Source organism: Mesoplodon bidens (genome assembly GCF_964165515.1).
Source record: "Mesoplodon bidens genome assembly, chromosome: X".
NCBI lineage: Eukaryota > Metazoa > Chordata > Mammalia > Artiodactyla > Ziphiidae > Mesoplodon > Mesoplodon bidens.
The window spans coordinates 23,611,835-23,631,451 of NC_138163.1; the positions used below are offsets into that span (position 1 = coordinate 23,611,835).

The 19,617-nt window shown below is 47.0% G+C and overlaps 1 protein-coding gene across 1 annotated transcript; it reads right to left on the minus strand.

Annotated features, from left to right (window-relative positions):
* Positions 1-247: 247 nt before the first annotated feature.
* VGLL1 (vestigial like family member 1) lies at positions 248-18,514 on the minus strand (the record flags this gene model as incomplete). Its single annotated transcript, XM_081222479.1, has 4 exons — positions 248-455; positions 4,941-5,000; positions 6,535-6,951; positions 18,313-18,514. The coding sequence occupies 4 exons, from the start codon at positions 18,512-18,514 to the stop codon at positions 412-414; spliced, it is 723 nt and encodes a 240-aa protein (XP_081078605.1). The 3' UTR covers positions 248-411.
* Positions 18,515-19,617: the final 1,103 nt, after the last annotated feature.

Genomic DNA, 19,617 nt, shown 5'->3' on the forward strand with positions numbered 1-19,617 from the left:
GTCAGGCTGTTCCTGGAACCTCTATTCAGCCAGAAGAGTGGGACAACCGCATCGGGTACCATGCTGTCAGTCTTGATGTGAAAGACCCAGCTGATGGAGGGTAAGGCAGCTGATTTCTAAGTAGGCGGGCAGTGGGTGCAGGAGGTGTGAGCCTCTATGCCCCCCACCACTGAACATCTCTTTTAACCATCTTATATGCTTAAAAAGTTAAAAAAAAAAAAAAAAAAAAACCTAACGTGGGGCATAGGTGCCAAGGAAAAGTATAGAATTTCAGGGAGAAACTTGCTTTGGACTCAGTGCTCTTTTGTGGCAGAAAGAGATAAGGACGGCGATGTCTCTAGACCTTCTGGATTCCCAGTAGAAAACCATAAGCAGGTTTGGAAAAAGGAATTCTCTTCTTTAAACCGGAGTTCAGTAAAAGAACAGATCTTTTCTTCTCTCTGGAGACTGGCTTTCTGAAAAATAGGATAAGCATGATGAGGAAGAAGCCAGCTTGGGGTCCAAGGAGCCCAGGTTTGAATCCTGACCTAGCTCACCACTCCTAGCTGTGTGACCTTGGGCAAGTTACCTAGCCTATCTGAGCCCCACTTTCCTCATCTGGTAAATGGGAATACTAATGATACCTACCTCCTACATGAGTTAAACACATGTAAAGCCCTTAGAACAGTGTGTGGCACAGATATGTTCAATAAATATTAGCTCTTATTTTGTTAAAGAGGCAGTGCCTTTATAGGGAGTAGAATTATTGTGGGGTCATGCTGCAGCTTAGCTTAGTGGGTAAGACCAAGGACAGAGAAAACTGCCTCTGGCACTTACCTTGACTTTGGGCAAGTTACTTAACCTCCCTAAAGCTCCATGTTCCCATCTGTCAATGAGGATAAAAACAGCACCCACGGTGTAGGGAGCTATTGGTTCTTACTTTGCCTCACTTCCATGGTTCTTGTCATTCTCCTCACCTTCTAATGACCTGTATCTCATGCCACTTCAGCCAGCCAGTTGCCATGGTCACATGCTAGACCTTGTCATGGCCTACCCAGCTGGCATCCTTGCCATCTCAATTTCGAACATCCGCTCTCCAACCACCATGTCCCAATGTCATTGCCTTACGTAGTCTTATCACCGCATTTTATATAACCTCATCCTCCAATCCATCAATCTCCACTACCTGGCACCTTCCATCTGCCTCCATTTCCTTCTTTGAGCAGCTTACGCGACATGGTCCCTTGTTACAATCACTCGCTTGCAAATACCCTCAACTCCTCTTCCTCTTTCTCCACCCATCACACTCGTCAAAATCTCAGCCCTGGATGAGCCTCACCGTTTGCCTTCTCTGCATTACACTAACCCAACAGCCCTGGCAAAAATCACCCAAGCCTGTTTCCACTTAAACTGGTGATCTCAGCCTTCATAGTTGATTGAGAAGAGATAAATCATTTAATTAGTACATTTCAGACTCCCCACAAACAAGCCTGCAAATCTACTTGCATCTGTGTCCTTATTATCCTTCTTTTGTCTGCTTTCAATGGCAGGTCCCCTCCTCTTAGCAAATGTCAGTACTTCCACACGTCCCTTTCAAAATTTCTCAGTGACTTCAACCACACATTTATCCTCATCCTCCTCTGTCATCCATCTCTTCATCTTTGTATAGGCTCTAATATTTGCCTTCTTTTAAAAAAAAGACCCACTCCACTCCACTAGTCTCCGTAACTACCACCTTATTTCTGTTCACCCCCCTCAATGCTAAGCTCTCCGAGAAGCTAAATTGGCTCACACTTCAAACCCTTCCACGGCTCACTGAGTCACTTAGAAAATCCAACCTCTCACCATGACCCAGAAGGCCCCGTGTCACCTGGCCCCAGTCGACCTCTCCAGGCTGCGCTCTGGCCCATTCCTCACTCACTTCCGGGCCTGGGTGGGGCAGCTCCCTGCATCTCCACCCCAGCTCTTCCTAAAGCTCACTCCATCCCTCACTTCATTCGGGTCCCTGCTTGCACATCACTTCCACACAGAAGCCTCCCTTGACCACTTTATCCAAAGCTGGTCTCCATCTTTCTCTATTTCAACACTTGGTATGCTTCCTTCATACTTACCATAACTTGCAAATATTTAGTTTTGTCTTCTTTATTGTTTTTTTGGTGGAGTCTACCTTCCCCACTAGACTATTAACTCTCTGGGGAGCAGGGACCAAGACAGTTTTATATACTATTAGATTTATATATGTAAATAAAAGAGCACCATGTCTGTCAAATAGCAATGTCAATATTATTATTACCTGTAAAAACCGAAGAAATGTACAATGAATCAATGTCTATTTCTACAGATTAAAAAAAAATCAAATTCACTAAAAATTTTGGCACCACAGTTTTGGGGAGTCCCCTCCAGAAAGGTCTCTCCAACTAACTACCCTTCCAGCAGATCGCTCTTCTCTCCACAAGGTCTCTGCCTCATGGGTGTGGGACACCTGCATGAGGGGACTAGGCCATATTGGAGGGGAAGGAGGGGACTCGGCCTTCCTTCCTTTGACAAATATTTATCTGGGGTCTCACAGAGGAAATCTTTCAGAACTACCAAAATCCTTCCTGAAAGGTTCATCCAGCTCACTTCAAAATCAAGTTAATATATGGGAATTCCCTGGTGGTCCAGTGGTTAGGACTCAGCGCTTTCACTGCCAGGGCCTGGGTTTAATCCCTGGTCGGAGAACTAAGATCCCACAAGCCACGTGGGCAAAAACAAAAAACCCCAAAAACCAAGTCCCCCCAATCAGGTTAATATAAAATATACAAAGAATCAAACATATAAAGAGGCGACCGAGTCCCAAGCCAAAGCTACCAACCAGGAAGTGATGGCACAGAATCTGGGCATTTCACGAGCTCCCCTGTGGCTCTCAGCATCAGGCAAGACAGGGAAACTGGCAGTGTGCTCTCTTAAGAGCATGGGCTTTGAAGGGGTTTTCTGGTCCTTTTATCCACCTAGGGAGTCACCCCACCTCCCCGTCCCCACGCCCTGCTGCCTCCCCTGCCCAAAGCCACAGCTGCAGACTAGCCAATGAGGATGGGGGCTATTGGCATAGCCAGGTGCCCATTCCCCACCTCCTGTCAACTACGCTCTGCATGGAAGGCTCATCCCCTTGGCCCTTTCTCAAGGTAATACCGCTCCTTTGCATGTGTTCCAAGCCTTCTGCACCCACTCCTCTTATTCCAGGATAGTGTCCTGGCCACAGATGGACAGTGAACCCATATACAGTGAAACAACCATACCAGTTGCTAATCTTCACTGTTGTACACTTGATTTAAGTTGGAATTGTTTTGATGATTTAGTATAAGTTTCGATGTTGATGACTGTAGCACACTGCAAGAGCAGAGAGATAATACCTCTGCTGCTTGCTGCTGTGATCTTAAGGCGAGTAAGGCCTTTCACCTGTTTGAGACTCAGTCCCCTCATCTATAAAATGGGCATATTCATTCCTTCATCCAGTCAGTCAATCCCTATTGACTGGATACCTCTTGTATAAGGAACCTAGGATGTCCTCATACACGTATCACAAGGTCGTTGTGGGGACTGAGCGGGATGCAGTGTGTGGGATCTGGCTCACAGCCATCACCCACAGGTGGTGTTGCTGTTAATTTGGGCCTATGAACAACTGAAATCATCAAGTTTTTAGTAATTCTAAGGCTTACAAGTTTTAAATGTATAAACTCTTAACAAGTACTTAGGAGACTTGATAACCCTGATGTCATTCATTAGAAGGCCAGCAGAGCTCATCCCCTCAGGCAGAGACTTCCATGAAGCCTGACAAAGCCGTGCTACCTTAAATCTACCTCCTCACTTGGGCACCGCCAATTCCTCCCTGAGGGTGATTTGCGGCTTGCTTGTTTCCGTTTTACAAAATGGTGTCAAACAAAATTAATTTGTACTCTATTGGCAGATCGATTTTTACCATTTCCTTTTTCGATGTTCTTTTATTGTTTCCAGCATCTGTGCACTCATTCATCTGACACATATGTACTGACCTCTGCGCCAGGCACTGCCGCAGGTGCTAAGGATGGGGCGGTTCACCCCTCAAAGCTTCAGCCATCAAGGACCGGACATCCTAGGGAGGCCTATATATCGTGCTCACCCCGACTCCACACCAAACTGTAAAGTGCCTGAGAGCTGGGGCCGTGGTGGCAGCTCTTCCCTTGATGCCTCTCAAACACACAGCATGAGAACAGCTAAAGGCACACAGGATGCCCTCCCAAAAGGCAATTTTTTTCTGCCTTATGTTGTGCCGGGCTCACTGGAGCTAATTTCCATTAGAATGTAAATTCTAAGCATTTGCATATATTATTTCAATTACTCCTCACAGAAACCTGATGAGGTGGGCATTATTTTAATCATCATTTTATAAATGAAGCCACTGAGGTATGGACAGGAGAAGAAACGTGGCTAAGTTCCTAAAGCTAGTAAGTAACGAAGCTGGATTCGACACCAGGCCATGAAAATCCTCATGTCAACCCCTGAGATTGTCCCCATTTGGCATCACTTTCAAATTGAACGTGGGCCCAGACAGACTCCTAGCCTTTGGTATCAGGTGGCATTTTCTCTGACTGCAGAGTCCCGGGGTGGCCCTATGTTCTAGGCTGAAAACTGAACATCTGGGAAAGAGCAGGCTAACCCTCATGAATTTGTTCATTTTCCTGCGTCACCTTGGTTATCTCACTTAAATCCAGCTCAAAGAACTCAATAAAGTTGCTTTTATAGCCAAATTAGAAAACGGGCAAAACGTTTTACAAGATACCAAGTGCACGGGCTCTTTGAGACCAAAATGAAACCTATTCTAGGGATGACAATACTAAATAGAAATGGGGGTTATTTCAATTGCTGGAGATCCTGGTTTTTATGCTACAAGCTTGTTCTCAGGATACAGAGACATGCTATCAAAGGCAGAAGTAGATACTTACTTTCAACTGCAAGGCTGGCACTGGCAGGTCCACCATCAGAGGGGAAATAGATTTTCTTAACTAGGAGAGAAGAAAACATGATTGGGAATGAAATCAGGGAGTGGGTTAGAAAGTGCCCAGTAGCCCCCCAAGGGAACCCCAAATCTCCTGGTCCTCAATTTATAGACACCTGACATTTTATCAGTTGCTACAAAAACAGAGAAGCTTCTGTTTTGAAGGCCCTTTGGGTTTTGTTCCCATCTTACAGGCAATGTTTCTGATCAAGGGTCACTTGACTTCCTCAACAGATCCTGGACCATCGGTCACCAATTAATCCAACAGATATCTGCATTAGTAGGAGAGTCTGAAGAGTCGGTAGCAGTCGAGACTTTAGCGATCAACATTTGTTTGAGAATGTGTCTAGAACTTTCGGGAATTGGATAATGCCTGCATGGTGGCTTTGCCATGATGTGCCTGGCATATAGTAGATGCTCACTAAATCTTTGCTGAATTGGATTTAAACTGCACGGGCTTGTTATGTTTGGGAGGTGATGATTTGAGCCATCTGTGTTCTAACCATCTGTTGAGACAGGGCTCTGCTGTGTGTGTGCACAAGCATACATACACAGTTGGCCTCATCTGTCCCTCTGAATCCAGCAGGAGCAGATTTTTGAAAAAGAGTACTAGGGTGGGAATTCTCATAGGTTTCCCAAGCATGACATTTTTATGATTTACTCTTTAGGTACATTCCTAATCCAACTCTGGGAATGATGGAGTGGTATTTTAATGGGAAATTGGTTTTTGACATTAGGATGGAGCACAGCACCTGACCTGGGTAGGGCTAGGCTGAACAGGCCCTTTGTGTAATATATATATACTTAGTTCGGAAGTAAAAGCAGCTTCTAGCAATTTCTTTCAGGCATGGAACACTAGAACCAGATACATATGGACCAGGGAGCTGTAAAAGAAAATTCATCCAGGGTACAGAAAGCCAGAGGATTAAATATCTGTCGGGTGAGTGAGTAAATGAAATGGCAAATGAGCCTTAAGGATGCTTTCGTTTGTGGAGGGGTGTGGGTCTGGGAGCAGGAGCCCCAGATAGTCAGGCACCATGACCCTCTCCAGGCAGCAAGGGGGCTGCCTCCACAGTCTCTTCGAATTTTAATGTGTGGAGCAGATGGATGGTATAGATGGCCCTTGTTCTTGCCTAGGAGTCTGGCATTATTGCAAGTTGTCAACCTGTTTGGATGATAGGTATATCCCTGAGTTCTGTCTTCCAAATGGATTATTTGGCAGTTCACAGTGAGGCGAGTGCGGCACCCTAAGATTTTAGGCAGCAGCCCATTTTCCTAGGGTACGTCCAAGTCAGCAGACCAGGGTGAATACTGAGCTAAGTGCATCTGGCTGGCTATCTATGCAACCCTTTAGTTGTTAAATGGTGACTATCGACGCAGCCTAGTGAAGACAGATGGAACTTAAGCAAAGCATTCTGTCCCTCAGAAGCCCCGTAGCTGGAGTAGCAGCAATTAGTCTTCACATCCCAACTCACGCCAACTCACTCTCAACCACAACCAATCAGAGGCAATGCTCCAAGTATTTGGAGGCATTTCCTTACAGTGGGCTGAGCCGTAAGGCAGGTTGAAGAGCAATCCCTTGCTTCCGGCCGTCTGGGCAGAGTTGCCATCTTCCCACGAGGCAGATTCCTGAGGATGGATTGGGCATCTCTCTGGCTGGAGACTTAGGAGGGGCTCATACTTCCCATCAGGCTGGGGCTCTGGAACCAAGTGCCCAGTGGAAAAGGCATGAGGGTAGCCAGGCTCTGGGAAGCTGGAGCTGGCGAGGGAGGAGAAATGCCTCAGCTCGCCAGGCTGAAAGGAAGGGCTCCCGGTCAGGGACACTGGATACAGATCCATAGCCACGGGACCAGATCCACTCAAACTGCAGCTGGCGGCACCATTTGCAAAAGATACTTCCGGCTGTGGCTTTGTCCACTGAGAAGAGAAACGCCACTGATTTGGAGGCATGCCACTATCTGGGAAGGAAAGATTTAGAAGACAGGTTTATGTATTGTTTTCAAAATGGAATCAGCTTAATTTATTTCTGGTTAATATATACTATTTTTAATGTGAAACAAAATGTAGAAAAGGTAAACAAAAATCACTCTAAGCATAGTATCCAGAGACTGCCATTGTCTACCGTTAGGTGTACTTCTTTCTAAGATTTGTTTCTAGTCGTGTATGCATTGTTTTCACATCACATATTGTTTTTAAGGTTGCTTTTGCATTATTAAAATATCACAAACATCCTCCCATAGCAAAGAATAGAGCCAACACCAGCTTTTTAAATGGCTGTAGGTATCCCATCATAAGGCAGTACCTCCCTTGTCCAAATAGCCCCTCAAGGAAACTTTTCTAGAAGTAGAATTACTTGGTTAAAGGTGATTGGTGTTTGTTTGTTGCCGTTGTTTGGCTTTATTTTGTAGCTGGTGTTTGGACTCCACAGAACTTTGCAAAGGGTTTAACACTTGCTTGCATCACACAACTCTGGGGATTGAAACCCCACTTTCAAGAGAGGTCTGGGGCATGGGGATGTTAAGAGACTGGACCAAGTTAGCCAAGCAGATTAGCCAAGTAGGGATCTGAGCTGGACGGATCAGTGATGGGTAGGGAAGTGGTTGCTTGAACCTCTTCCTGCGAAAGCAAAATGCTCAAGGTCAAGCAGGGACTCAGTTTCTTCTTGCAAAGTTCTTGTGGACAAACTAGTGGGGATGGAGTCTCCTTGGGTCTCAGAGACACTGTTCAAATTGTGCCTCTAACAGCTGCTGAATCAGAGTTCTCGAAGAGTCTCGGGCAGCCCATGACATGGACAGATGTTTTCCCCATTCTCAACACCCACTCAGGAGGAGGGGAGGAGGGAGAGAGCGAACTCTGGCAGATGGTGCTTAAAGCCTGGAGGTTCGCGTGCATCCAAGATAATGAAGGGGGCGCGTGGGTGTGGCTACCTGGCCCCCTTCCCCTCCTCCTGCGCCTCTCCCAGTGCCCCTGAATGTTCAATTTGCCTGGATTTTGTCTGAGAGGTCTGCCCAGTGATACTGGAGTGTCCCATCCACCACCGCAGCAAAACAATCTCTAACCTACACGGCACAGATACTCTGCCCAACTTTTCCCATCGTTCACAAGAGGTGGGCGATGGGTGGCTACTTTTAATGAAGCCAAGGACAAGGAAACATATGAAGGTTTGTTCCTGGGGATGAACGTTACTTTTGCAAACTGCTATCTGTGGGCTAGTAGCAATACAGGGTGCTGTGTAGCACAAACAGAGTGATTAAGCTGACTTAGGCTAATCACTGTTTGTGCTTCATATTGAATGAGGGTACAGCATGTCCTAAGCACAAATGAGAAACAATGTGTAGCCTCTGATAACTGGGCAGTTTCCATCTGAACTGGCTTTACAGATCTCATACATAGGACCTAGGTTTTGAACGCTTGAAAAGTGGAAGGCAAGGCCTCAGCGTCTTTTGAATATTTTTAAAAACTGCTTCCCTTCCAGAATTCTCTGAGGGAAACGTTAAGGGGAGTGGGTGGTGTGCCTCTGGCCAAGGTCACACTTGGTCACTGAGTGCACCAGAGCACAGTTTGGCCGGGAGAATGTGGCCCAATCCTGAATTCACAGCAACCCAATGGTGGGCCTTGGGTGGCCTGGGGAAAGCACCTGGCCAGAGCAGGCTTGGGTACGGTGTCCCGTGGAGCAGAGACCCTAGGTTTTGGTGGGCCTCTTTCCCAGGCTGCTTGGGCAAACAGCTTCCAGCAACCACGGCCATCTGTCCTGGGGACCGCTGGAGTGGCTCCCAGTTGCCACTGCTAGAAGGGGCCCTGGTGACACTTCCTTACCCAAGATCCCCCTCTTAGTTACTTGGGAGATGAGAGGGAGCCCCAGGGAAGACTCTGCTGCCTTCTCAAACCCCAACCTACACTAATGAATGGAGAGCAGGCAAGGACCTCTTTGGGGACACTCAGGGAAGGATAGATTTTTCTCATTCTTCTTCTTGTCCTTCAAGGTGATACTAGGCAGTGTTTGTGAAATGGTAACCACCTCCTATCTTGTGATGTCTTGAAGTGGATGTGGCTTTAGTCTTTTTTTTAAATTAAAGTATAATTGGTTTACAATATTATTTTAGTTTCAGGTGTATTTTTAGAGATTATACTCCATACAAAGTTACTATAAAATATCGACTGTAGTCCCTGAGCTGTACATTATTACATCCTTGTCACTTATTTATTTTGTACCTAGTAGCTTGTACCTCTTAATCCCTTTCTCCTATTTTGCCCCTCCCCCTCCCTCCCGGGCTGGAGTTTTCTTTCAGTAGGAATACAAAAGGCTTCCATCCCCTCTACTCCAACTCTGAGCATCTGGCCCCAGCCTCTTAGTCCCATCCATGCCTCTAGCAGTCCTGAGGCCTCTGCTCCTAAGACCAGGTCCTGTTCAGAGAGCGCAAGTCTCCATTTCCCACCCTGCCCTTTCAGGGTGAAAATAGCTAGCTATTCTCCAGCATCCTAAGCAAACCCAGAGGCACCACCCATGCCAACCAGAGACACTGCTGAGAACCCCAGAACCTTCTGGAAAGCACCTCCAGGCATCAGAGTTTGCTTCCACCCCAGAGGACCCTCCCTCTACTCTAACCTTGCATGGTGGTCCCGTCTCCCTGTTCCAGACTAGTTTCTGGACACACCAACTTCAATGTCACCCCCTCAGAGAGGCTCTCCCTGAACTGCCAATGTCCAGGGTGTTAGCCTGCTACTCTCTGTGACTATGCCCTGCTTACTGCTCCATGGCATAAGCCTAACCTGTGATTCCATTCCCTCCTGCCTTCCTTCCCTCACGATTGGTCTTCCCCACTAGCCAGTAAGCTTTAAGAGGACTGAGATCCCGGGCTTCCCTGGTGGCGCAGTGGTTGAGAGTCCTCCTGCCAATGCAGGGGACGCGGGTTCGTGCCCCGGTCCGGGAGGATCCCACGTGCCGCGGAGTGGCTGGGCCCGTGAGCCATGGCCGCTGAGCCTACGCGTATGGAGCCTGTGCTCCGCAACGGGAGAGGCCACAAGAGTGAAAGGCCCGCGTACCGGAAAAAAAAAAAAAAAAAAAAAAAAAGAGGACTGAGATCCCTTCTCTTTTGTTCATCATCACATACTCAGGAACTTGCACAGTGCCTGGCACAGAGTGGGCCCCGACTAAACATTACTGTAATGAAGGCACATCCACACGTGTGCCCTCACATGTGCACAGGCATGCTGGCACACACACACATACATGCACACACACAGTCCCCACTAAATCCTTCTCTGTGGAGGAGAGCAGCACACAGAGGGTCTAAGAGCACAGACTTTGAGGCCAGGCAGGCTGGGAGTGCAATCCCAGCTCTGCCACCTCCTATATGTGTGACACCGAGCATGTCCCCTCCCGTCTTGGAGCCTCTTGGGGCTGTTGTGAGATGGAAGGGGACAATCCATGTAAAGCGTTTGGCATGGAGCCCGGGACCTAGTAGGCACTCAAGAAGTGAGAGCTGTTGCTGTGGTTACTATTAGTATTATTTTGGTTTAGAAACGCAGTGTAGGCTCACATTCACAGGTTTCTCTCCTGGTCTGCAACACTCCACAGAATCAACCAGGAAAAAGCAAAATGGTAATGCATGAGGCCTGAGGAGGCTCCTTGCCCTCAGTCACCACAGAAGGGAGGGCAGGAAAGGACAGAGCCAAGGCGCCTGGGAAGCAGTGGCAGCCGCAGCGCTTCAGGGCTGACATGGAGGATGGAGTAGGTATTGGCTATGAGAGAGATTTCAGAAGCCTTGGCTTGGTGTGTACATTCCCAGAAATAATCCATCAGAGGTGGGCAGGAACAACTGTAAATCTAGAAGAGCTTTTGTTTATTGAGCACTTACTATGGGCCAGGCTCTTTGTCTAGCATTCTGGATGCATCTCCCGTGAGCTTCACAGGAACCCAGATGAGAAAATAGTGGTTAAACTAACTCGCCTAAGGCCACACATAGCTAGCAGGTATAGAGCTGGCTGATTCTCAGCCTCATACTTCATTCACTGGTTCTGTCTCCCATCGTTGCAAGAATGCAGCGAGCCTGCGCTTTCACACACTCCCATGGCTGGACGGCGGGGGGGCAGATGGGCATGACATTTCTGGGAGCAATTTGTCAGTAGCTATCGAAACCCTAAAATTTGAGTGGACTCTGATGCAGTCATTCTACTTACAGCAATTTATTTTAAGAATATAAGCAATGATGCCTGCAAAAATTGAGCTACAAGGATATTCAATGTGATATTTACATATAGTGAAAGACTGGCAACAATCTAAATGTCTGAAAATTTTAATAGATTTGGTACATCTATAAAAAGGATACTCTTGAGCCATAAAATGATGTTGTAGTAGAACATGTAATGGTAATAAAAATACATATGGCTTATTGTCAGTTAAAAAACCAAGTTACAAGCCATGATGTGCAAAATGATGTTAGGTTGTAAAACTTAGTATGTGCGCATAGATGCACATGTGGTTTTGTGTCCTGAATGCTTCTCTGTGTTTTCTAAAGTTTCAAAACTTGACACACTATTTTTGTGATTAGAAAAATTTAGTTAAGTAAAAACTTATGAACCCACTTGACTCAGTGAACCTGTCACAGCTGTGAAATAATTGCCTGATTACCTTCCACCCATCTTTTCTTCCTTCTTTCTCCCATCTCCACCTTTACTATAAATGCTGTTTTATGATGAAGTTGAAGCCGAGATCCCTCTGAACACACACACATATCTTGCCCCACGAAGGTCCCAACTTTGACCTGCCCGATGTGCACACACTGACTCTCCCCTTTCTGCCATCTTGGCTGGTGGCACTTGTCTCTGATTAATTCATCCCAGAAACAAAGAGGAGATTCTTTGTATTAGCTGATGGTTGAAATAACACCAGAGGCAGAGAGACAGCTTATGGAGGACAGTCCTGTTCCAGGGCACCAAGTTCAGGGGGGTGGGTCCTATTCAGTCCCACCCCCTCCTTCACGGCCTCCTGCCTGTGTTACCTAGTCTTTTGCTGATTATCCAGGTTCCCTTTCCCAACTGAAAATAGGAGATTTAAACATAGAAAGTGTGCTAGTATTTTGAAAGTAGCTAAGAGCTCAGTATCTAGAATCAATTGATCTGGTTGTGAACAGCTGCCCCTTACTAGCTGTGGAATCTTGGACAAGTCATTTGCTTCTCTGAGCCTCAGTTTCCTTACCAGGAAAATGGGCATGGTGAGAATTGACCAATAGGTTGGTCTGAAGATTCAGTAAGATAATTCACGTGACAGCCCCTAGCAAATGGTCTGACACACAGGAAGTGCTCAATAAATATTAGTCATTATAAACATTATTAGTGAGAGTCCTAATAGGCATTAACTCTCTGGCTGGGGTGTTGTCAGGGTCTACAAAGGCAACATAGTGGAATAGTCAAGAGACTGATTCTGGAGTCTGACTGACCTGGGCTTCAATCTCTATCACTCACTGGGCTGTGTGACCCATCCCATCACTTACCCTCTCTGGGCTGCAGTTTCCTCCTCTGTAAAGTGAGGCTATTAATACCCATTGTAAAGTGGTTTTGTGAAGTACAGCACGCATGTAGGAAAATGCACAAGTATAAGTGTGCAGCTGGGGGGAAAATATTTTCACAAACTGGGTGATGAGCACCCAGATTAAGGAACAGAATATGACAGTCACTCCAGAAGCCTTCCTCAGCCCCCTTTCCCATCACTAAACCCCTCCAAATGTAAGCCCTCTCCTGTCTCCTAACACCATAGATTCTGTTTGCCCAGCTTTGACCCTTATCAACTGTAGTGGATTTTAAGGACTGAAGTGAATGCAGTTACAGCACAGCACCTGGCACCCAGTGTGGCTCCCTGTAAGTTAGTGCAGAGTCCTCTCCCTCATTGGAAAGAAAGATACGAAGTCATCAGGGTTCACAGGGGCCATAAACAACTAGCATGACTATACCTCATATACATATTCACAGTAAAACAGAAATCCAAGACATGGAAGCAACCTAAATGTGCATTGACAGAGGAATGGATAAAGAAGATGAGACACACACACACACACACACACACACACACACACACAAATGGAATATTACTCAGCCATAAAAAAGAATGAAATAATGCAATTTGCAGCAACATGGATGGACCTAGAGATTATCATACTAAGTGAAATCAGACAGAGAAAGACAAATATCATATGATATCACTTATATGTAGAATCTAAAAAATGAAACAAATGAACTTATTCACAAAACAGAAACAGACTTAGAAAACAAACTTATGGTTATCAGAGGGGAAAGGGGAGGGAGGGACAAATTAGGAGTTTGGGATTAACAGATACATACTTCCATATATAAAACAGATAAACAACAAGGTCCCACTGTATAACACAGGGAACTCTATGAATTATATTCAATATCTTGTAAGAATCTATAAGGGAAAAGAATCTGAAAAAGAATAGATCCATATATATGTATAACGGAATCACTTTGCTATACACCTCAAACTAATACAACATTGTAAATCAACTATACTTCAATTAAAAAAAATTGTAAGAAAAAAGAAAGAAAGAAAGAAAGGAAGGAAGGAAGGAAGGAAGGAAGGAAGAAACCCAGCATTTCTTCCCCACCCCGACTGGATTCTGGAGGGGGCAAGAGAAGGAGACTGGCTATAAAAGACCTCTGAGGGCTCAGGTTGTACGTATACATTCTTCTCAGCAGCCCTTGAGCATGTTGCCAGGCCTAGGGCTGGGCTCGAGGCTGGGACAGGAAGAATACAGGGTGGTAGTGTACCAGAACCGTGACCCCAGAAATAGTAACTTCTGAAGCTTCTCGAGTTACGTACTCTGAAATCCCCAACGTCCTTCTAAAAGGGAGATAATTCAGAGATACTTTCAGCTTGTGTTTTCTTTTCTACAAGTAGGGCCAGTATAAATTATACCTAAGTAAATAAAAAAATAACTTTGATTTGAGAAAAGCAGCCAGGAAATTCAACGGCATTTCCTAGCCATACGGGCCTCAGTGTTTGAACTTTGCATATTTGGCCTGACAGAGCACCCTTAGAATGTGGGTGAGCCCGCCGTGGGAGCCCATGAATGGGAGCCTGTTCTCCGTGTGGCTTAGCTGAGGCCTCAGTAAGGCCAGGCAGCCTGGGGCTGGCCTTCAGAGGCTGAGAGGATGCTAAGGGTCAGTAATGAAGGACCACTTTATGGATTTCCCACTATTTTCGAAGCTACGTGCATCTCATGTAACACTTCCAGTGAGAACAACTGGGGACCCGCCTTCTTTCAGGGGACCCTCCCCGGAGACAGCAGAGCTTATGAGAAACTTGACTCCTAACTGCGATAAGAGAGGCCTTGAGGAAGACGGGCTTTCTCCTTCATTTGTTCCAGCAGCCGGATGAACGAACATTAGCCTAGCCCCTACCACGTGCTGCGAGGGAGACACATCTTCACAGTACCGGGATCTGTGAGACTCTCACACGGAAAATGCAACAATCTAGAAGGTAGGTGGAGAAGAAAGCCACCTCTCTGTTTGGCCTGGGAAGGCTGGCTTGGGCAAGATACAAGGCCAAGTCCAAGTTCCCTTGGCAGGCAGGGGCTTCACAGAATACAGAGCAAAGTCAGAAGGCATAAGAAACAGGGCAGCAGCCACGCATCAGAAGCACCTGGACAATTTGGGGGCTGATGGCAGGGGCCTGCTGCTTTGATCCTGATGTTTTGAAGGTGGGCCCTCGTACCCACTGTAGCCATTCAAAAACATGTGTCAAGCCTTCACACCACCACCGCAAAAGTAACTACCACCTACATGACATTTACTATGTGCCCCTTGACATGTGTTATCTCATTGATTCCTTCTCTAGTTCAATAATACTGAGTTTTACAGATGAGGGAACGGAGGCCCATGCTAATCAATGTTGAAGCAGGCCCCGCCTCAGGCTGCCTGGTTCTAAAGCCATACACCAAAAGAATCTCTCTCTACAGTGACTCCATAATTGACAGAATCAACACCTTGTGATCCAAGTCACAATTTCAGGGGACTTCCCTGGTGGTGCAGTGGTTAAGAATCCGCCTGCCAATGCAGGTGACACGGGTTCCAGCCCTGGTCCAGGAAGATCCCACATGCCGCAGAGCAACTAAGCCCACGTGTCACAACTACGGAGCCTGCGCTACAGAGTCCGTGAGCCACAACTACTGAGCCCATGTGTCACAACTACTGAAGCCCACGCTCCACAACAAGAGAAGCCACCGCCATGAGAAGCCCACGCACCACAACCAAGACCTGATGCAGCCACAAGTAAATAAATAGATATATTTTTTTAAAAAAGAGCTCTACAAATCACAATTTCATTCATTCACGAAATATTTACTGAGCACCTTCCATGTGTCAGACATTAGGCTGGGTACTTGGAAAACATCAGTTAACAGATTTGAGTCCCTGCTGCCACAGAATTCAGAGTCTAGGGGGTAGGAAGAGCTAAGAAACACATAAATATATAATATACCACATGGTGACAAATGCTAAGAGAAATATAACAGGGTAAGACAGAGAGTGACAGGGTGGGGACTTCTATTCTTTAAATAGATTGTTCAAGGAAGGTCTGTCTGAAAAGATGACATTCCAATGGAGACTTGAATGAAGAAAGGGGAAGTCATGCAGTTATCTGGGGAAAGAGCATTTCAGGAAGAGGGGAGAGGAAGTGCAAAGGACCTGAGGCAGGACTGTACTTGTCACGTTCTACAAAGAGAAAGGAGGCTACACTGGAGTGAGGGAGGTGGGAAGTGGTAAGATATGAGAGCAGAAAGATGACAGGGGCCCAGGCCGGGGAGGTCCCCATTAAAGACCTTGGATTTGATTCCAAGCGAGATGTGAAGCTACTGGAGGATTTCAAACAGAAAAGTCATATGGTACGACTTTCAGTTTAATGGTATAGACTGAAGCGGGGCAAGGGCAGCAGCAGGGAGACCGATGAGGAGGCTGCTGCAAAATTCCGGGGCGGGGGTGTGGAGACGGTTTCGCAGACCAAGGGGGACAGCAGTGGAGGTGAGGACACATGGTCAGAGCTCGGATACATTCTGAAGGTAGAACTTACAGAATTGTTCGAAGGATTGGATGTGGGATATGAGATAAAGAGAGCAGTTAAATATGACTCCAATTAATTGGAAGGATGCAGCTGCCACTTCTGGACAGAGCAGGGTGACGGGGAGACTAAGAGTTCAGCTTGGGACCTGTTTGGTTTGAGATTCGTATTAGCTATGTGAAGTGAAGGTATCCAGTAGACAGCTGTGTAGATAGGTCTGAGATCCAGTCTGGGCTAGAGATACACATTTGGGATTGATCGGTATTTAACACCAAGAGACTGGAGGAGATCCCCTAGGGAGTGAGTGTAGAGAGAGAAATTGTCTGAGATCGGAGTTCTGGGGCCCTCAAATGTTTAGGAGTTGAAGCGCTGAAGAGGAGGGGACATCCAGCAAAGGAGACTGAGAAGGAGGGTAACAGGAAGCCAGGAGGAAAAGCATGAGGGTGTGACATTATGGAATCCAAGTGAAGGAGGTATTTGCAAGAAGAGAGGGCAATCGACTGCAGCAAACGTTGTTGATGGCTCAGCTAAGATGAGGACAGAGAAGGAGCATTTGGCTTTGGAAAGTGGAGGTCCCTGGCTAGCCTGGATAAGAGTGGTTTCAAGGAGTGATGAGGAGGAAAAACAGTGGAGTGGATTCAAGAGAGCAGGAGAGGAGAGGAAGAGGACGGAGAGTCCACGCACACCAGTTATGAGTCTTGCTGTAAAATGAAGCGAAGAAATGTGACAATAAGCCAAGAGTCGGTTTTATCTCACGTTGGGTTTACAAGGCAAGCAGGATGGAAGAAGTGAGGGACTATGAATTGCTGGCGCTGACAAAGAAGGGATTGTAATATATCCAAGCCAAAGTGTTCAGAACTAACCCAGAGTCAAATACCCAAAGTGGGCAGACTTGTCTAGGCATGAAGAGCCTGCGGTTTTGACCCTTCCCAGGAGCCAGTTAGATCCTGTGAATCCCACTTCCCGCATGTCAATTCCCCAAACGACTCAAGAGCAGCCATTCCTGCCACTGCTCTAAAGCACTCAGCGCACCGTTAGACAGCACACCTCCCCGCTCTCCACCCAGCCCCTGGTGCCCAGTGTTTCCTTTAGGACCTGCTACTGCTACACCCCCTTCCACATGTTTCCTGAAGTCCCAAGAGTCTCTGAGAAAATCACGTCACCTGACTGGAAAAGTTATTTCTGGGAGAGAAGCAAATTCTGAAAAGCTATGTCGGCTAATACACCCACTCCCTGTCCAGACCGAAAGAGTCTGGCCAGCCAGAGTGTGGGCTTCTGAAAGCAGAGGTCCCACTTGGAGGCATTCAGCATGTGATCGCGGCACCTTTTGACACAGCTGTCTTGAAATGTGTTTTGAGAAGAATGCTTATTATTAAAAATAATTACCCAAGAGCTTGTGCAATAGACACCCCTGATGCTGTTAAGGGTGGGGAGAGGGATGCCGCCAGACAGTTCATTTGCCTCCCTCTGGCGCTGGCCCTGCTCCCCAGAGCACCCACTATTTTTTTTTTTTCTTCGGTACGCAGGCCTCTCACTGTTGTGGCCTCTCCCGTTGCGGAGCACAGGCTCCGGACGCGCAGGCTCAGCAGCCACGGCTCACGGGCCCAGCCGCTCCGCGGCATGTGGGATCTTCCCGGACCGGGGCACGAACTTGCGTCCCCTGCATCGGCAGGCGGTCTCTCAACCACTGCGCCACTAGGGAAGCCCAGCACCCACTATTAATTGAGAGGAGGCCGGGTGTACATGTGGGGGACACGCATGCTCTTATCACAAGTCCTTTGGTGTTCCTGACCTGTCAGACAAAAGTAGTAGTAATAATAATAATAATAGTACAGATAATGGTGCTAATAATGAACAGTTGTGGCGCTCTTATTGTATACTGAGTAGTGAGCTCAGCGTTTAACACAATTGAGGACATAAGGAAATAGGTAAATCAATTTGATTAAACAGTGTCCTTTTTTTTTTTTTTTGGCTGTGCCCCACGGCTTGCGGGGATCTTAGTTCACCGACCAGGGATGGAACCCGTGTCCCCTGCAGTGGAAGCACAGAGTCGTAACCACTGGACCACCAGGGAATTCCCTAAACAGTGTCCATTTTCATGTGAAACTTCTGAGAAAAGGGTGTGGCTTCTCACTAGACATTACGTGCCTTCAGCAAATATACACACGTCTAAGAGCATTGAGGGCATCAGAACTGGTCTTTCCGTAATAGCCCGATAGGTAATTCCAGCCCCTCCCGAAATACTCACCATTCCTCAGGATCACATCTCTGCTCTGGCTGGAAGGGCTGAGTCCCTGGGGGCTCTTGACATTGCCCAGAGCTCTGGAGAAGTGTTCGTCCACGACGCTGCTAATGTCCCCTTGGAAATAGGTGAAAAGGACACAGCGGGAATTCCATTCAGTCTTGATAGGGCTCTGCATCTGGACGGGGGTCTTCCTCACTTCTTCCATCGTGACACAGGGGAGAGCTGCGGAGCAAACGCAGAATGTCACTGGTACTCTTTTTCCAAGCAGCTTGGCTGTAGTTTGGAGAAGCAGCGTCCTTGAGGGCGAGCAGTTTGCTCCTAAGGTTCAGGCTCTCTCACTGGGGCCCTGGGGAGCTGCGCAGCTGCTGAGTAGTGTTCAGGAAACAAGACAGAGCTCTACCAAGTCCTGAAGGGACCCTCTCTTACAAATGAAAAAGATTGTCTGGGAGCATGATTAGTAGAGCGTCAGGAAATGAAAAAGAAAGAGAGGGAGGGAGGGAGGGAGGGAGGGAGGAAGGAAGGAAGGAAGAAAGAAAGAGAGAGAGAGAGAGGAGGAGGGAGGGGATTCTGAGACCAAAGAGTGGAGTAACTTGCCTTCTGGGGAAGTGCCTGCCTCCCCTGAAAACCACATGTAGATCCCCCTGAACAAGGGCACGAGTACCCCAGTAGAGCTTGGCTAAGCAATCCAGTGGGTACTGACAATTTCAGGTTCCCTAATAAGCACGGCTTTCCATCTTGGCGACTTCCATGCAGGAGCATCAAATACATCAAATTCTCCCTCCCCGCTGAAGCCATAATCTGTGTTCGATGGGGTCCTGCACCCACCCCCACCCCATCTTAGAAACTAGCAATTACAAACAACACCAGTTCTGAGGCCTCCAGACAGGTATACTCTGCCCAGAGTCATTTAGAAAATGTCAGAGCTTTAAATTCAGGTCCAATTGACTCTGAATCCCATATTCTTTTTTTTTTTTTGGTCGCACCGCATGGCTTGCAGGATCTCAGTTCCCCAATCAAGGATTGAACCCGGGCCATGGCAGTGAAAGCCCGGAATCCTAACCACTAGGCCACCAGGGAACTCCCAGACAGATATACTCTGAAGCAAATGCAGAGAACACTTTTCACACTAATATTTTGTGGCGACATTAGGGAAAAGCACTCTGTTCACCACGCTTCCTCTGCGCCTAGAACGGTGCCTGGTGTCTAGCTTAATATTGAACAAATGCTCAACAGCCATTGGCTAAATTGCCTTAAACTTGGCCTCTATCATTGGATTCTACCTGTGAGCTCCTTGAGGGCAGAGGCTGT